We start from the raw sequence: 20,121 nt of genomic DNA, 5'->3' as shown, positions 1-20,121 counted from the left end.
TCTGGAGGATAGGTGGTCAAATCTAAGTCTCGGAATAGCCTGTTCAAGGTCACCTTTCTCATTATATTCCTACCTTTGAAGGTGAGCTTAGGGCTTATTCACAGACATACTCATAAGGTAGAGAGCTGCAGCAATATTCACCAAAACCACTCCACGTACCATGGTTGTGGTTTCATAAAGAGGTTCAAGGAAATGTTCCAACACACACAGTGATGGGAAACTAAAATGGCCTCTCTGTCGTGGCCTGATAGTGCCAGTCAGTATAGTACTGACAGTATAATACACTGTAACCTATAAAAGTATCACACCTGTACACAGTGAACTTTGCATTTGTTCACTTGAAGATAAAAACTGACGGGGCCTCTTAATAAATTTGGCACAGCTCCTGGCTCGCTAATTATGCCATAAATATGGCCTTGTGCTATAATCTGTTTCTTTTTTATGCCACTATTGTGGGATAAAAAAAAGTTAATAAACCTCCGCCTATGTGTTTACTTGAAAGATATATATGGGACGGACAATGGCAAGAAAAACAATGGCCCAAACCATAATTCAGTGCCATAAGCTAGGTAACTGCAAAATAGAGCAGAGATATGAAGTACATTCAGTAATAATGCAGAGGAATAACAAGAGCATAAGAATTGACAACATAGTGCAGAAACCACAAAAATACAGCTTTCCACAGTCACCACATCCTCCTTGAGATGGTCAATTTATGTGATGACAAATGTCATACTGCTTCCTGTTTTGAAGGGAAAAAAAACACCACGTTCAACCATACCTAATATCCTTACATATTAACATTAGAACGGTGAACGGCACAGGAAGAAGAAGCAGAAGGTCTGAAATAATGAAGTAATAGTTACTGCCGCAGAGAGAACAAACAGTTAAGTAGTAGATCAATGTACTGTAAAACAGCCTTCAGTCTTGAAAATACAAAGTCAAGGGCATAGCTATAGAGAGGATAAAGAATACAAGCGGATGAGGGCCATGGCTCCTTATTTCATAAGAGGACACATGAACTAGAAATAATGTACATATACATTTTAAATTATGGCCAAGCAGCTAACGGCTAGGTTTCCAAGTTTTCAATCTTTCTGATGTCGTTTTTGGAGCCAAAACCAGGAGTGGATTAAAAAGGTAGTTAGTATCTGTCCTTTATACTCACTCGCCACGTACAATCCCCACCTGGTTTTAGCTTAAAAAACTGCATCAGAAAACCTGAACAGGGAAGACCAGCCTTAGGCCCCTTTCACACGAGCGAGTATTCCGCGCGGGTGCGATGCGTGAGTTGAACGCATTGCACCCGCACTGAATCCTGACCCATTCATTTCTATGGGGCTGTTCACATGAGCGGTGATTTTCACGCATCACTTATGCGTTGCGTGAAAATCGCAGCCTGCTCCTCTTTGTGCGTTGCGGTGCGATAATCCACGCAACGCAGGCCCCATAGAAGTGAATGGGGTTGCGTGAAAAATCGAAAGCATCCGCAAGCAAGTGCGGATGCGGTGCGATTTTCACGCATGGGTTCTAGGTGACAGTCTATTCACTGTATTATTCTCCCTTATAACATGGTTATAAGGGAAAATAATAGCATTCTGACTACAGAATGCATAGTATAATAGTGCTGGAAGGGTTAAAAAAATAAAAAAGTTAACTCACCTTATCCTCTTGTTCGCGTAGTTCGTTCCCGGTCTGTTCTTTGCTAGCTGTGGGCTTGGGCTAAAGGACCTGTGATGACGTCAGATCACATGCTCCATCACCATGGTGATGGACCATGTGATTGGAGCATGTGATCTGACGTCACCACAGGTCATTCAGCCCAAGCCCACAGCTAGCAAAGAACAGACCGGGAACGAACTACGCGAACAAGAGGATAAGGTGCGTTAACTTTTTTATTTTTTTAACCCTTCCAGCACTATTATACTATGCATTCTGTAGTCAGAATGCTATTATTTTCCCTTATAACCATGTTATAAGGGAAAATAATACAATCTTCAGAACATCAATCCCAAGCCCAAACTTCTGTGAAGAAGTTCGGGTTTGGGTACCAAACATGCGCGATTTTTCTCACGCGAGTGCAAAACGCATGACAATGTTTTGCACTCGCGCGGAAAAATCGCGCATTTTCCCGCAACGCACCCGCCTCTTATCCGGGCAAAAAACATGACGCCCGTGTGAAAGAGGCCTTAAAAGGGGTTATCCGAGAGTATTAATTGCCCCCCCCAATATGCCGGGCCCCTCACACTAAATATACTAACCTGGCTCCACGCACCGCCGCTGCAGCTTCTCCCCGTGCGCGGATGGGGGTGCAGCCAATGGCAGGCGGGTAAGGGACGAGCATCCCTAGCATCGCGGGTGACGCTAGGGAGGCTTATCCCTGTCTGCCATTGGCTGCCCCCCACCGACACCAGATATTTTCATCCGTGGACGGGGAGAAGTTGCAGCGGCGGGAGGAAGGGGGCAGTTTACACTCTCGGATAAGGTTTGAACCATCTTACACATTGGTGGCATATCGCTAGGTTATGCCACCAACGTCTCTAGAATGGAGGCCACAGATTGAAGGCCAGCGGACGACACATGCGCAGCCACCCGCTGTTCATTTCTATGGGAATGACAAAAACAGCTAAGCTGCACCCACGGCTATTTTTGTAAGTCCCATAAAAATGAATGGGAAGCAACCCACGCAAATATGGTCACTGCTCTATTTGCTTCTAAGGGACTGACAGAATTAGCCGGGCCTCAGTCCCAAAGAAATTAATGGATGGCATCTGCGAGGGCATCTGCACATGTGCAGTCCTCTCTCCTTCCCTTTGCAAGCTCCGTTCTAGAGATAGGTGGAGGTCCCATCTACTAACGATATGCCACCAATGTATGTTATTGGCCAACCTCTTAAAGCTACGGTACTAAGAAAAAAAATTAAAATAAATCACATTTGGTATCTCAGACACCATCTTACTCAGTTAAACCAAAGCTTTTTGCTGCTACTTTAGCTAAAACTTAGTCACTGCCAACACAAGAGTCAGTAACACAACTTACTTCATCCAGCCAAGATAAACTTTAATGACTTCTCGCTCCTTTGGCTTTGCCCTGATTATCCAAGCTTCAGGTGTGGCCTCTTTGAACACAGAACTCCCTTTGCCATCATCCATAGCTCCATTCCTGTTAATGATGTCATCTGAGTCCAATGTCTGCTGAGTCAATGTCTGAAGTTCATAATCCTGTGGATCATCAGGAATGTAATACACCCTTAAGGAGGCCTCCTGTAACATGAGGACAAAAACATAAGCTTTGGATTCCATTAAAATCTTACAAGCTGTTTAATGAAAGTACGTAAAGGGCATCGGTCACAGTTTCGTAGCTGAGTTATAATAATGAATGTTCTATTACAACATACTGAGTGAGCAACCAAACCAGAGGCCTGTTTCTCTTGTGTGGTTTGTGCAGGACAACAGACAGGAGATGCTGGAGGTTGTGCCTGTATTATGTTCAGGACCTTCTTCCACACCACACGTTCCATATTCTGGACAGTGGGTGAATTAATTGTACACATGGTGTGTGCCTGCTAGCATAACTTTTGGGCTTCACAAACCCTCTCCTGGATGTCTACAACAATGACAGGTGACTGAACGTGGTTGTCCACATTTTTTTATTTTTTTGCCATCAGCCACAAATACTTCCGCACACAACCATACATACTGCTTTTTGCTGGAAAGGGAAGGTCCGAAAATTTATGAATGAGCCACAATTATGTGTTGAACCATATACAAAATGTTGGACTACACTACTGCCCTCTACAGAGATTTCCACTTGACTGGGCCTCAATCAATTCTTGCTGAGCTCTGACTGCTATGGGAACAAAAGCCAGTTTTACTATGACAGTTTTGATGAATAAGGCCAGATAAGCATTAGCCTATACAAACTACACAAGGAAAACCTGTTTCTGTTTTTTGTGGCCCACGATGTAGAAGAGAATGAGTGTAAGGAGATATTCTATCTTTGAATGACTAAAGCCTGTATTGTATTGTATGAACGCTTGTTAGCGATCATCTTGCAGTGTAATACTGTCACCAAATGCCCGAAGAACGAGCTTGTTGATCTTTTGACATGTTAAAAAAATTATAGTTTGCAGGCGGCAGATCGTGGTGTTGAACAACAATCTACCGCCAGCAAACCACTATACAGCATGGGGACGAGCAATGGCAAAGCGATCCCTCCTCCCCATGCTGCGAAAGGAGATTGCTGCGTGTAATATCAGCAGTGTCCTCCACTAGCGAGCAGGCTATTGCCAGGAGGGAATGCTTCCCTCCCGACAATGGTCTGAGACATCGGGCTGTGTAATACAGGCTTAAAGCCCCATATTCATTAGTGCATTGTTGGCCAAACACACCGAGAACGGCAGGTCTGGCCAACAATACACCAATGTCTATGGGGAAAATTGACTCCCCATATTCAATTCACCTACTCAGATGAACAATTTTTTTTAGTTCAATCCTTTTGTTCTACTAAGATATAAGCCGCCACCACCAGAGCGTTCAGCTGGGATTATCATGTTTATGACCTATCCTTAGGATTCCTAGGACCCCTGCTGATCAACTGTTTGAGGAGGCCTCCTCTGAGTTTACCAAGCTCAGCGCCATCCATTTATTAGTGGCTGTGCTTGGTATCACAGCTCAGCCGATTCACTTCAATGGGATAGAGCTGCACCTAGTTTATGTGACCAATAAATGTGATGTCACAAAGTGCTCAGAGCGCCGCAGCCTATTCATAAAACTAATCAGTGGGGTGTGATGTGTCAGACCCCTGCCGAACTCATATTGATGACCTATCCTGAGGATGGGTCATCAACACGATAATCCTAGAAAACCCCTTTAAAGACTGGAGCTTCAGCAATGGCTTCGAATAAAGACGTCACACGACACATCAAATAAAAAAAGGCTACTAAATTCACATTCTAAAAGGTTGTGCTCCCTTTTCCCCCCATACATCGCTATACTGAATAATGTACATAGATGAAATTCAGGATGATCACAGTGTGAGTTATAGAATATTGCAGATTATTTTATCAAGCCAACATGTGCAAAAACAAAGGGTTTGGTGACAGATATTCTTTAGCACTTGCAGGATAAATGGCTAATAATGAAAATGACGTTTACCACTGCTTCTTCACTTTTTGCAATTCTTGGAACAGAGATTATCCTGGGCTGACTCCGCTTTACTGCATCATGACCATCATAAATCTTCAAACACTGTTTGCCTAAAAAAAGAAGACATCAAAAGCCATGTAGCATTTCTGATACATAAAGCAGCTCATATGAGACAGTGAAATATAGGCAAAGCTACACACAGAAAGCATTTTCTCCTATACCTCTAGTACCCATTATTTTTAAGGATGCATAAACTATATGGTGGGTTTCACACAAGTGTATTCAGTCCCTGACACACACTCCATGTCCTGCCTGAACACTGCTCCCGTCACACCAACTCTCCGCATTACACCGATTTATAAGGCTGTGAAATCCAGTCTGACCACCGCTGTACTAAATTGTATTGATGACATTATGAATACGCTCATATGAAACTGGCCTATAATAGAGAGGAAATTCTGTGGCATGTCTACAACGATAAGGGCTGTATTGGACAATATCGCATATCCTACAGGACTGCATTACAAACACACAGGGACTCCATGGGCCACGATATGGGGTCTGTGTACCCAGCTTTACTTCTAGGTGAGAACAACATGACTCATGGAGGCACCACACAGCAGTAACCTAGGTTGATAATACAAATCCATAGATGTCTTTGCCCCCCGCACCAGGTCTGTCCTTTGTGCGTTATACAGTTAAAGGGGTATCCCGGTTGGTACAAGTTATCCCCCAGGAGAACAGTACAGCGCTCGGCTATCTCCGAAACTCCCATAGAAATAAATGGCGTGGCCGCACACATGTGCGACCAGCCGCTCCAGTCATTTTAGGGGAGCAGCAAGGGGCCTGCAGGGGGTACAGGGCCCCTGTTCTCATGATCAGTGGGGGTCCCAAAGGTGGGACCCCTACCGATCTGATAGTTACCCCCTATTCACAGGATAACTTATACTTACCGGAATACCCCTTTAAGCTAGCCACTATAGGGGTCATTTACTATCCAGAAATACACCAATATATTAGGTCATGCCAGGTCTAAAAAAGTGGGTGGGGAACGGCTGGCAGGCTCATCACATTGATCATTTTCCTCGCCTGTTTTAGGTGAAGAAAATTGTCTAAATGTAAGCCAGCAAGGAAGCAGTCTTACATTTAGATTGTCGAAGTTATGTAGGGGCCAGCGCCTCTTCATAACTTCGGCGGACCCACCGCCAGTGTAGGACTTAATAAATCACCCCTATGTCTCCCAAACTTCCCATACATACTGCATGCATGTGTTCTGAAGACAGGAACAACCTGCTGCTTATCTTCCCTAGAATAAATGGACAAGGCGTGTTGAAAACTGCAGGAACCTTCTCTCTCCTGACATCTGCCGTCAGATGAGGGTTGGAAGGTCCCCCACACAAAAAAGATGGTCAGACATTTCCACTAAAATGGGAAGGTTTAACCAATATCAATCTAATGTCCCCATATAGCAGAAGTTATGGCTGCATGGAAATTCAGCTTTCATCTATAACGAGCAGGCAATTATTGGGAACAATAGGTCCATTCCTGATAATTGCCTGTTGTGTCAGCAAGTGTAAAGGTGCCAATGACTGGGACAATTATCAGGAAATAACGTTCCTGGAGTAGTAATCCCTCCATCATTCCTGTTGTAAAGGGCCTTTAGTCTATTACTCATACAAAGTCCACACCACTTGCACAGATCTTTTTCTAGACCATAGGAAAAACTGTGGAGGAGCTCAGTTCAAGGACTTCTTGAACAGCTCTCTACAAAACTGATTATGGATAAGGATGGGAGGAAACAATCCTGAGACAGTGAGAAAAAATTATTGTACATTGAAATTCTCCAACTTGCAAAAAAAGCGCTGTGAAAACTGTGTAAAAATTTAACTACCTTTGGCAAGCCTTGGGGAAAAGATTAGGACTTCAATTTCCCCTGATGGCAAATGTAAGGGACTGTTCTGCCAGTCACCACATACATGAAATTGAGGACACCCAACAAAAGTTTATGACTTTTTTTATGCCACAACGGTGGCATAAACACTTTAGTAAATGCCCCTCATAAGATGTAATATCTTTGGCTAACCTTAGGGCCTATTCACACGAGCAATGTTCATGTCCATGTGCTGTCCAAGCACAGAACAGACAGCACTTGGACTGAAGACTGACCCCCAATGGGCCAATTCCCATGTGATTCTTTCCACACAGAACATCAGTGCACGCCGAGAAAATCACAGCACTATTTCACTTTGATTTTCATGCTAGGGTCAACTGGTCCGTAAAAAATAAAAATAAATAAAAAGGACAGCACACGTACAAAGGTTGTGTGTGGTGTGTTTTTTTTCACAAATTGAGACGCTGAAAGAAGAGAAAGCAGGGCTTTTGGATAGACGAGAAAAACAAATGACATACAGACAGGAAAATGGAGAAACGGAACACTGTCGGGGACAATGCCGGTTCCCCGCAGCTGGAATGTCATCCATGTTTAGTGGACGAGTTTTACAATGCTCGCTTGAATAAGCCACAATTCAGTAGTCCTAGATGATATGAATAACACTGCATTACTTGCTAAAGAAACGCCATTAACAGATTTGGTACGGAGCTGAAAAGCCTGGATGGAGAGATTTGTGCAGCCATCTAATTAAACGGAAATCTGGCGGTTAACCTCAAAGATGGCATGTGGCCCGCATAAGGACAAATCTTCAGTGTTTAATATTTAGAACATAGACAGCAGACATTTGCCAGCTGAAGCTTCTGCGTTTCAAATCGGCACTTAGCATCCATTAATAATTGATGTAAGAAGCCCGGCATCTCCACTGCACAAATAAAATAAAAACTAACTAATAAACCTGGTGGGGGAAATGATCCAGAGCCAAATGCACTAAAACACTCCGGATGAACAGAAAAGCATAGTAGATCAGGTAGAAAGGGGAGAATACACCATTAGAATCCAATTTTCTACACAATTGTGGAGTTTATCCAGGAACCCGCTTTTGCCACCATTAGCATTCTGAACTGAAACCATTTCAGAGCATGAAATGCTGGAGCGGCAGTGATCTATAGATCGGCTATATCTAAAGCACCGGCATCTTCTTTACAGCTATAAATGGAAACTGTTCTTTGCAAGAACATTTACTATGCTTAAAAGGATTTCCGGGCACACACAAAGAAGGTGGAGTGTTCTAGGAAACTAATCCAAGGTCTACTACACATCTTAGCGAGAGCCTTTCCTGTGCCTATTTCCAAATTAGAGTTTCCTTCCACTTCTTATGTACATTTATAGGCACGGGACGATTGTGATTGTAACTAGGTTTTGTTTTTTGAGGGTTAACATTTTGGTTTTATTGGAACTGTGGGAAATCCTGCCCTTCTTATATTAGACAAGACCTGTCACGTACTTTGTGCAATAAGACCAGTCAGCTAATTATCCCATGATTAATGAAAAAAAAAAAAAAATCTGACATTGAATTGTACATGGCAACCTCATGTACTGGACAGGGATCCAGAGATCTCCTCATTCAAACTTATTTCAGACTGGCAGCTCAAAAGGGAGTGTCCTTTCTGCACCAGCTCTCTTCCTGTAAGGGTGGGTTCTCACAATTTTTGTGCCAATTTTTCTGATACTTTTATGAGCAAAAGCCAAAAGTGGATCCAACAAGAAGGAGAAGTTGAAGTCTTTCCCTTCCAACCCACTTCTTGCTTTAGCTCTGCCTTGAAGCATCTAACAGTTGGTGGCAGTTGAAGGGTGCAACTGAGCATTGTCATCCAGCAATGTTACTGAGGTGGCCAGAGAAATAAAGAAAAAAAAAAAAACAGCAGGTGGCGCTATACAGTTGCATGCAATTACAAAAGTATTCAGATCCAGGTGCTGATTGGGAACATGTAGAATATATTTTGTGGGACAACCCCTTTAACCCTTTCACTGCCAGAGGTGTTTGGACATTTTGCTCCTCTGGTAGTCAGGCCAGTTATCGCAGTTCGATATGTTCAAATAAAACTTGTAAAAAGTGTAACTGCCATTAAAGAGGTTGTCTCATCATGGACAATGGGGGCATATCGCTACGATATTCCTCCATGTCTTATAGGTGCGGGTCCCACACCTATATCGAGAACGGAGCCCCGCAAGGTGGTGGCTGGAGGACTCCGGTCCGGCCACCACTAAGCCGGCTCCCCATAGAAGCGAGTGGGAGCGTACCAAGCGGCCCCCGCTCCCATTAATTTCTATAGGGCCGACGGAAATAGCCGAGCCAGCGCTCGGCTTTTTTCGCTGGCCCCATAGAAAATAAATTGGAGGGTGGCTGCACATGCGCATTGCGCCCTCCTTCACTTGTAGAGACCCGCACTAAGGCAATGGGGGCATATCCTAGCGATATGCCCCCCATTGTCCATCATAGCACAACCCCTGAACCTGTTCATTTATATGAGAAAACTTGCCCTGAAATAATCCTTAGCAGCGCTCTGTAGATAAGAACATAGTCCTACCACTTTACAAATCACTAGTCAGACCACACATGGAGTACCGTGTACAGTTCTGGGCTCCTGTGAACAAGGCAGACATAGCAGAGCTGGAGAAGGTCCAGAGGAGGGCAACTAAAGTAATAACTGGAATGGGGCAACTACAACTACTACCCTGAAAGATTGTCAAAATTAGGGTTATTCACTTTAGAAAAAAAGACAACTGAGAAGAGATCTAATTACTATGTATAAATATATCAGGGGACAGTACAGAGATCTATCCCATCATCTATTTATCCCCAGGACTGTGACGAGGGGACATCCTCTGCGTCTAGAGGAAAGAAGGTTTGTACACAAACATAGAAGAGGATTCTTTACGGTAAGAGCAGTGAGACTATGGAACTCTCTGCCTGAGGAGGTGGTGATGGTGAGTACAATATAGGAATTCAAGAGGGGCCTGGATGTATTTCTGGAGTGTAATAATATTACAGGATATAGCTACTAGAGAGGGATCGTTGATCCAGGGATTTATTCTGATTGCCTGATTGGAGTCGAGAAGGAATTTTTTATTCCCTTAGAGTAAGGAAAATTGACTTCTACCTCACAGGTTTTTTTTTTTTGCCTTCCTCTGGATCAACTTCCAGGATGACAGGACGAACTGGATGGACAAATGTCTTTTTTCGGCCTTATGTACTAGGTTACTATGTTACATGGCTTAGCAACGCTCATTTAGACAGTACAGAGCACTACTGACTGTGAAGATGGCTGGGGTTAATTATTTTTCCCTCCCTGCTGGATCCTATATATTTCTAGAAATTACCATCAGTAATATGCATATACAAATGCTCTGTCCTCCTGCTTTATTGACACAGATTAATGTGACCAATGGTCCTGTGCTGACTGCACAATCTGCCCTGCATCTTCCAGCAGCTGGTTAGTTAATCAGCATGCCGGTGTTGATAGAAGAGCTGTTTACATGCTATACAAGAGTACTTTCACACTAGCGTTTAAGTTTTCCGGTATTGAGTTCCGTCATAGGGGCTCAATACCAGATAAAAATGCTTCAGTTTTGTCCCTATTCAATGTCAATCAGGACAAAACTGAACTGAACAGAATGGAATGCTCCAAAATGCCATTTAGTTGTGTTCCCAGACCGGAGAGCAAACCGCAACATGTATTTTGCTCTCCGTCCTGGGATGCGGATGCCACAATAGAAAATAGATCCGTCCCCCATTGACTTTCAATGGAGCTAATGACTGATCCGTTTTTGCTATGTTAAAGATAATACAACCGGACCCGTTCATAACGGGTGCAGACTGTTGTATTATCAGTAATGGAGGCGTTTTTGCTGAACCCTGCCGGATCCAGCAAAAACGCTAGTCTGAAAGTAGCCTAAGCCAGAACAGTACAGTCGTGGCCAAAAGTTTTGAGAATGACACAAATATTAGTTTTCACAAAGTTTGCTGCCTAAAACTGCTTTTGGATCTTTGTTTCAGTTGTTTGTGATGTAGTGAAATATAATTACAGGCACTTCATACGTTTCAAAGGCTTTTATCGACCATTACATGACATTTATGCAAAGAGTCAGTATTTGCAGTGTTGGCCCTTTTTCAGGACCTCTGCAATTCGACTGAGCATGCTCTCAATCAACTTCTGGGCCAATTCCTGACTGATAGCAACCCATTCTTTCATAATCACTTCTTGGAGTTTGTAAGAATTAGTGGGTTTTTGTTTGTCCACCCGCCTCTTGAGGATTGACCACAAGTTCTCAATGGGATTAAGATCTGGGGAGTTTCCAGGCCATGGGCCCAAAATGTCGTTTTGGTCCACGAGCCACTTAGTTATCACTTTTGCCTTACGGAACGGTGCTCCATCGTGCTGGAAAATGCATTGTTCTTCACCAAACTGTTGTTGGATTGTTGGAAGAAGTTGCTGTTGGAGGGTGTTTTAGTACCATTCTTTGTTCATGGCTGTGTTTTTGGGCAAAATTGTGAGTGAGCCCACTCCCTTGGATGAGAAGCAACCCCATACATGAATGATCTCAGGATGCTTTACTGATGGCATGACACAGGACTGATGGTAGCGCTCACCTTTTCTTCTCCGGACAAGCCTTTTTCCTGATGCCCCAAACAATCGGAAAGAGGCTTCATCTGAGAATATGACTTTGCCCCAGTCCTCAGAAGTCCATTCACCATATTTTCTGCAGAAGATCAATCTGTCCCTGATGTTTTTTTGGGAGAGAAGTGGCTTCTTTGCTGCCCTTCTTGACACCAGGCCATCTTCCAAAAGTCTTCAGCCTCACTGTGCGTGCAGATGCGCTCACACCTGCCTGCTGCCATCCCTGAGCAAGCTCTGCACTGGTGGCACTCCGATCCCGCAGCTGAATCCTCTTTAGGAGACGATCCTGGCGCTTGCTGGACTTTCTTGGAGGCCCTGAAGCCTTCTTAACAAGAATTGAACCTCTTGATGATCCTATAAATTGTTGATTGAGGTGCAATCTTAGTAGCCACAATATCCTTGCCTGTGAAGCCATTTCTATGCAACGCAATGATGGCTGCACGCGTTTCTTTGCAGGTCACCATGGTTAACAATGGAAGAACAATGATTTCAAGCATCACCCTCCTTTTAACAGGTCAAGTCTACCATTTTAACCCAATCAGCCTGACATAATGATCTCCAGCCTTGTGCTCGTCAACATTCTCACCCGAGTTAACAAGACGATTACTGAAATGATCTCAGCAGGTCCTTTAATGACAGCAATGAAATGCAGTGGAAAGGTTTTTTTGGGATTAAGTTAATTTTCATGGCAAAGAAGGACTATGCAATTCATCTGATCACTCTTCATAACATTCTGGAGTATATGCAAATTGCTATTATAAAAACTTAAGCAGCAACTTTTCCAATTTTCAATATTTATGTAATTCTCAAAACTTTTGGCCACGACTGTACATTTAGAATTCTTTGAGGAGGAAAAGCTCTTTTTTACTATTAAGGCATATGTTAGGATGTGCCACACAGATGATCACTTGGGGTCCCGATCTCTGTGACCCCCACAGATATCAAGAAAGAAGGGGTAGAAGCCTCATTTTCCTTCCATATAGCTGTAAAAGAACTCTGCTAAATATGAAAGAGTCACATAATTTAACCAGTGCTGCTTCCCTTTCTGAGGATTAGTAAGGGTCCTAGATTTCGGACACCCAATAAATTACAGTAGGTGACATATCCTAGTGATATGTCAACACTGGGACAACTCCCTTAACCGGAGCCTGACCTGTCAAGCATAGGCTTTTCCTAGTTTGTTTTAGTGCTATTCTTTTATCTGGTAAAGAGTCTCAATACTGGAAAAAAAAAAACGCATCAGTTTTGTCCTAATGCATTCTGAATGGAAAGCAACCCGTTCAGTACGCATCAGGATGTCTTCCGTTCCGTCCCTTGAACAGTATTTGACCGGACTGCATACTGCAGTATTTTTTCCCGAACAAAATCTCGACACACTACCGCTCTTACCGGATCCGGCATTAAATTTCCATAGAGATGTATTAATGCCGGATCCGGTACCAAGTGTTCCGGAAATTGCTGCGTTGCCGGATCCGGTTTTCTGGGTCTGCGCAGGCACACAGGAGGAGCTATTTTTGCTTTTGATCTTTGAAAAAATTTAAAACCAGATCCATGATGATACGGATCTGGTATATCTGTCTAACAGATTTACATTTGCATACGGTTTGCTGGTTCCGGCAGGCAGTTCTGGTGCCAAAACTGCCTGCCTGATCCGAACAACGCTAGTGTGAAAGTACCCTTAGAGACAATCCTGAGGCCTTCAGGGAGATTAGCTGATCACACCAGACAGCACAAATCATCCACATAAAACTAAAAGTCACATGATTTAACAGTAGTGAAAGATACAAAAATTATGAATGAATAATAAAAAAAATATGAAATTATGCATGAGGAATGCATGTAGCTATTAAAACAGACAGGAGAGGTCACAAGTCGTCTTTAAAAATAAAATCAATTTACAGTTAATACATACTTGAATCCGTGGATGCAGTACTTTCCTTTGTGGATCCTTGTGTTGTTCCATCTGTTTCATTGTCGTCATCTGTCAAAATAAGAATAAATATTTTAATGCTTTCTAGAAGATTTACCTTTTTCCAACTATGTCTTCTACATCTGTTTTTTTTTTTGTCTATTGCTTAAAGTAAATGTAGTTATGTAAGTATCGATATACAAGCACTCGCTAACCGCGTATAAAAGATAAAAAATAAAGAAAAACAGAGATAAGTTGGCCATACACATTAGAGGTTTGTCAGGTGCATAGGCATAACATCTAATGTGTATGAGGGCCTTCCAACTCTCCTCTGACAGTAGAATGTTCTCCCGAAAGGAAACCTAATGAACCCCATTATAGCCAATGGGATCTGTTAAGCTCTGTTCCTGTTAGTTATGTGCCGAATCCGGAACAGCAGAAGAACGGAAATAGATAGTGCTGATGTGAAAGCAGCCTTAAAAGGGTTTTCCAGGATTTTTAACTGATGATCTTTTCACCGGTGGGGGTCCGCCACCCGTGAGCGCTGCAGCCTTCTCGCAGCTTACCAAGCACAGCGCCATACATTGTATAGCGTCTGTGCGCGGTATTTCACTTGAATGGGCTGAGCTGCTCCTAAGCCACGTGAATCACTCGGCCTAGGAAAAGCAGAGGAAAGGCCGTGGCGCTACTGCAAGCACCACTGCCTTCTCAAACTGCTGATCGGCGGGGGTGTTGGACTCCATCATCATGACCTATCAGTATAAAAATCTCATGAAACCACTTTAAATGTATGTGCCAAAAACCTATATTTTACCATTGAGTTGAAGAAAAAAAACTATAGCTCAAGTGCACATTCATTGTTGCTAGTATTTAATCCTAGACAACATACATTGGAATTATTCAAGTCTCATCTATTTATAGAAAATGTTTAGAAGCTGTAGGGCAGGTAGAGCACAATGCAGGTAAATCGAATTTGAAGAGGGGGGCTTAAAAACAAGAATACATTAATATCTAAGGCTACTTTCACACTGGCGTTTCTGGGTCCGTTTGTGGGATCCGTTCAGGGCTCTCACAAGCGGTCCAAAACAGATCAGTTTTGCCCTAATGCATTCTGAATGGATAAGGATCCGCTCAGAATGCATCAGTTTGCCTCCGTTCCGCTCTGGAGGCGGACACCAAAACGCTGCTTGACGATGCGGAGCCAAATGGATCCATCCTGACTTACAATAAATACAGATCCGTTTTCATATGGTGCAATTGAAAACGGATCCACCTCCCATTGACTTTCAATGCAAGTCAAAACGGATCAGTTTGCATTATCATGAACAAAAGCGTTTGCATTATAGGTGCAGACCCGTCTGTGCAGATACCAGACGGATCCGCTCCCAACGCAGGTGTGAAAGAGACTAGTGATACAATCACAAAGCTAGGTTTACACACTGCAGCTGCTGCACACTGCCAAGACCCCACCCATGGTGGCCAATGTGCACACTGTATATTAAGTAATATTTATGTTTTTCCCACTAAACCATGTGACCATTAACTGCAGCATGTAAACCCAGCCTAAGGAGGATATTTATGAAAAACTGTCTTTGTTGCCCATAGCAACCAAACACTGGATGGACGTCCACTAAACCGAGAGCCCAGGCAAGGAGAGCACTAAACAGAGAAGCAGCCAAGAAGTGCTGGTAGTGGCAGAGGAGAAGAGTGGCAAGTGGTACTGCATAGTCAACTATGGGACACCACATAACAGATCCACGTTGGTCACAAGAACACTGTTTTTGTGTCCACCAGGTGAATGGGGGCTTATGAATATGTAACAAATTGTCAGACACTTCTGACAGTGGCGCATCTACTCGGGAAACAAAGTATCAGGCAAAGAAATACAAGGCGACCAACTGAGATCTTCTGTTAGGGGACAGTTGTGCTCCTCAGCTGACTGGTGGGTTCGGATGACTTTAGGGCCCGTTCACTGGAACCTCTGTTGGCAGTTCCATCATATACGACCCATGAACAGCTAGACCCACAGAATTATTCTTTGTGTCAAAATTATGTAAACCATGATAGAATCCTTCTGGACTCCATATAAGCACATGGGGTCCATCAAGTGCAGTTGGGTTTTGGTATAGCCGTGTGGCTTCCAATATAAACAGGAGGAATGACACAGATGTGAACACCTTATCCTCTCAGCCTAAAGCCTCAGGGTTTCATGGACGTTTGCTGTACGTGTTCTCCACGAATGTGTGTATTCAGACATCAGTGTTTTAGCATGGTCCATGGGTCAGTGTTTTTAGCACGGATGCATGCTCTATTTTGTCGATCGCGTTTTACGGATCATTAGAAAGAAATGCTTTGAAAATTATTTTTCAGCTGTTCAGTGTCAGTGAAACACGGATGCAACACGGACAGCAAAAAATGGACACACAGACCCAACACAGATCCTTCACAGACAGCTTCACGGATGCATCACTGACCACCTGGCTCAATGATTTGAGCACGGACACAGACGTGTGAATGATGCTTAAATTATGCTGAAAACCCTCCAGCGGCCACCTCCTTTCTGCCTCCCATACATCTCAATGGGAGCCAGTGCTGAGGGTCGCAGAGTGGCAGCTAAAAGCCCCAGCCGCACTGAGAAAGACATGTATATATAAGTCATTATATATTCTTCAAATTCCCTTTTCAGCTCCTGAGCACTGAGAGCATATTCTCACCAGATGAAATGGTGAGCTGCTATACACATTCAGATAGTTGAAAAAAGGCTGAATTATGAATAAGTAAAATGAATATCAAATATATCATTGAAGTAGCCGTAAAGTCTAATGGGACAATACAAACCATGTTCAGCTTGGAGACTCTCCGATATCCTAAAGCACTGCATCTTGCTGAAATTGCGGGACTGTAAAACAACACAGTTTGGAGGAAGAACCATATTTCGGAGTCTTCCGAATGTACATTCTTGGTTCAGTATCACATAACAAGCAGCATGTGTCTGAAAATAAAGTGGAAAAAATTAGGAATACTGAAAAGAATTTGAGTGAAAACATTACACATAATAAATATATATATATATATTAACATGTATAAAACAAAAACACAGTAACTATATATTCACGTCATCAGTATATCAGCCTTATATTTTCTCTGTGCCATTTTGGGATGCATATGACTGATAGTTTTTTTTGTTTATTATTTTAGCCCCCCAAAAAACCAGAAATTCTGGCTTTGGAAAAAAAAAAATTCTTTGCAGTGTTCACCTTGTGGGATAAATAACTAGTAGCTCGCATGTTTCCAGATGTGGTGACGCCAATTATGTTCATTTCCTTTTATAGGATACATGAATTTTTACATTTAACCTCCTTAGCGGTAATGCCGAGTGTGGCTCGGGGTCACATTAAACTGCAAGCAGCGGTAACCCCGAGCCACACCAGGGACCGCCATGAGTTAATTTGAACGGCGCAGGGATGGATGCGGACAGCACACAGTGTGCTGACCGCATCCGCATTTCAGGAGCGCAGCGCGAACTTCCGGCCGCAGCTCCGGAAGTTTGTACCGCTCCGGGTACAAAATTAAAGAAAATATTGTGCCGCCAGGGAGGTTAAACCCGCCAGTGTTTGATGGTACTGTACCCTGCAGTATTTCTTCTTTATAACACTTTTCTGTTGCAGCTGGTAGTAGGAATACGTACATAGCAGACCCAAGGCCTGCCTGGCAACAGCTCGGAGCCCCACAATTTTGTCGTGGAGAGTCTCTTCCCGCAGTTTAAAAGGGAATCTGTCATCAAAATATTTTTCTGCCAGTTAAAACCAGATAGTGACACACATCCTTTTTCCTAATCTGTTTTTATTTTCCTATAGTGGTTTTTTATTCTATTTTCAGAACATGATTATGAGGGCAGTCATGCTGCCTTGAGCTGTTCTTAACAGAATTTGAGATACGTGTTACAGCAGCCATAGATCTCACTGACTCCTGTGGGAGAGTTTTAAAGAAATGCTCTGTAACCTGTGAAGGGAGTAGATAAGCTATGATATCACCTATTGTAAACAGTGTATGACTGGGGTGACTAGGATCCACCAGTAAAATGAAGAGGACATAGTTTTAAATTAGAGGGGCAAAGGTTTAAAAGTAATATCAGGAAGTATTACTTTACTGAGAGAGTAGTGGATGCATGGAATAGCCTTCCTGCAGAAGTGGTAGCTGCAAATACAGTGGAGGAGTTTAAGCATGCATGGGATAGGCATAAGGCCATCCTTCATATAAGATAGGGCCAGGGGCTATTCATAGTATTTAATATATTGGGCAGACTACATGGGCCAAATGGTTCTTATCTGCTAACACATTCTATATTTCTATGAATAATGGGAACCCATTCGCAAAATCCTAACGCTGCACCAACACACATGCTTTTTCAGTAGTAGCCGGCTGCATAGCCTATGCATCATTGTTCTATCGTGGAGAACTTGGGGTAGGTTTATGAAAACTGGTTTAGTCGCCCATAGCAACCAGATTTCACCTTTCATTTTTGACAGCTCTTTTGGAAAATGAAAGGTGGAATCTGATTAATTGCTATGGGCAACTTAGCCACTTTTCCTTTACACCAGTTTGATAAATTTCCCCCCTTGTCTGTGTGCCCACAAGCCATCTTAGCACCCGATGCATCTATAAGAATAAGTTTGTTAAATACAGGGGCGTAACTATAGGGGAAGCAGGGGAAGCGGTTGCTTTGGGGCCCTGACCCCGAAGGGGCCCATCCAGGAGGAGGAGGACTAAAAGATTTTGTCAGGGCCCCCTCAACAGTATTACACAATGAAATTATATACAGTGACAGTATAGACAGTGTACAAAATAGATGGAACAGCTGCCAGTCCTGGTCTGAGAGAGCGATCTGTACTAGCCACAGGAATGGTGGCGGCATGAAAGGAAGGGGTTGTAAAAAAATTACTGGGGGAGGGGGGCCCCATTCATAAATATGCTGTGGGGCCCAGTAATTTCTAGTTACGCCACTGGTTAAATAATTTACCCAGCTTCTTATATGATCACTCTGGTTGAGATGCTGTATACTGAATATCTGTAGGTAGTGCAGTCAGTGTACTGTGCCATGTGCCACTTGTGCAGGAGTTCCCCTGTGGACCAGCCCGAGGCGGACTGTGAATGGTGGATCTAATAGTGTCATCTAAATATATAGGCAATATCTCATTCTAATCCTGCCTGTAATGATAAGTAGATAACTGCACTAAACTGATCTATACATACCAAGAAGTGGTGCCTAGTGGTCAGTACGAAAACTGCAGGAATTTAGACGGGTTTTTTTAAAACTAGATCTTGTCACAATTTTTTTTTATATAACATCACAAAAAATTCTTCGAACATACACACGTGGACGAATTGTTCCATTAAAGAAAGAAAAACCCACAATGGTCAATGAGAAAACTTGAAACTAACAAAAGTAATAATAAATAAAAATCAGCTAATGAAAATTAGACATTGCTTTTGAATGTGGTTCCACAGAATAATAAAAAAAAAATAATGAAACTGGCCTGGACAAAAATGATGGAACCCCCTAGAAAAGATTTAAAATAATTTGACCACAGTATTTATACAGTAGGGTGAAATGTAGTCACTGTGCTGTTTGGCATCACGGTGGGCAGCACACTGAACATGGACCAAAGAAAGCTAAGGAGAGAGTTGCCTCAAGAGATTAGAAAGAAAATTATAGACAAACATGTAAAATGGAAAGGCTATAAGCTTGATGTTCCTTTTACTACAGTTGCACATATTATTCAGAAGTTTAAAGAGGACCTTTCACCAGAATTAAACTTCTAAAGTAACTATACAGGCATGTAGAGCGGCGCCCAGGGACCCCCCTGCTCTTACTGTTACACCTGGGCGCCGCTCCGTTCTCCCGTTATTGCCTCCGGTATCTTTACAGTTAGGCTCCACCCAGGGGAACCTGCCGTCGGCTCATTCTCCCATGCTGTAGCGCTGGCCAATCACAGCGCTCAGCTCATAGCCTGAGAGGCTTTTTTCTCTCTCAGGCTATGAGCTGAGCGCTGTGATTGGCCAGCGCTACAGCATGGGAGAATGAGCCGACGGCAGGTTTCCCTGGGTGGAGCCTAACTGTAAAGATACCGGAGGCAATCCCTGGGCGCTGCTCTACACGCCTGTATAGTTACTTTAGAAGTTTAATTCTGGTGAAAGGTCCTCTTTAAGGTCCAAGGGACTGTAGCCAACCTCTCTGGAGGGGAAAATTGAAGAGACAGATAATACGAATGGAAACCAAAGAAACCAGAATAACTTCCACAGAAATTAAAGGGGTTATCCAATACTATAAAAATGTCCCCCATATGCCGGGCCCCTCACAGTGAATATACTTACCCCGCGCCGCTACTGGTCTCCGCACTGACACTACAGCTTCTCCCCGTGCGCAGATGAAAACATCCGGTGTCGGGGGAAGTACCAATGGTAGGCGAAGAAGGGGACGATCCTCCCTAGTGT

At 43.2% G+C, this 20,121-nt stretch overlaps 1 protein-coding gene across 1 annotated transcript in view; it reads right to left on the bottom strand.

Moving 5' to 3' along the window:
* Positions 1–20,121, bottom strand: part of DGKQ (diacylglycerol kinase theta) — a 132,196-nt gene that overhangs the window by 50,042 nt on the left and 62,033 nt on the right. The window contains exons 6-9 of the mRNA XM_044270756.1: positions 16,465–16,618; positions 13,630–13,698; positions 5,157–5,257; positions 3,040–3,263 (exon numbers count right to left, since the gene is read on the bottom strand). Of these exons, the coding sequence (XP_044126691.1) occupies positions 3,040–3,263; positions 5,157–5,257; positions 13,630–13,698; positions 16,465–16,618 (548 nt within the window). The remainder of the gene's footprint in view (positions 1–3,039; positions 3,264–5,156; positions 5,258–13,629; positions 13,699–16,464; positions 16,619–20,121) is intronic.

Source organism: Bufo gargarizans, chromosome 1 (assembly GCF_014858855.1).
Source record: "Bufo gargarizans isolate SCDJY-AF-19 chromosome 1, ASM1485885v1, whole genome shotgun sequence".
In the NCBI taxonomy this organism is placed as follows: domain Eukaryota; kingdom Metazoa; phylum Chordata; class Amphibia; order Anura; family Bufonidae; genus Bufo; species Bufo gargarizans.
The sequence above is the reverse complement of the archived record's forward strand: the minus strand, read 5'-3'. Positions and strand labels throughout refer to the sequence as shown.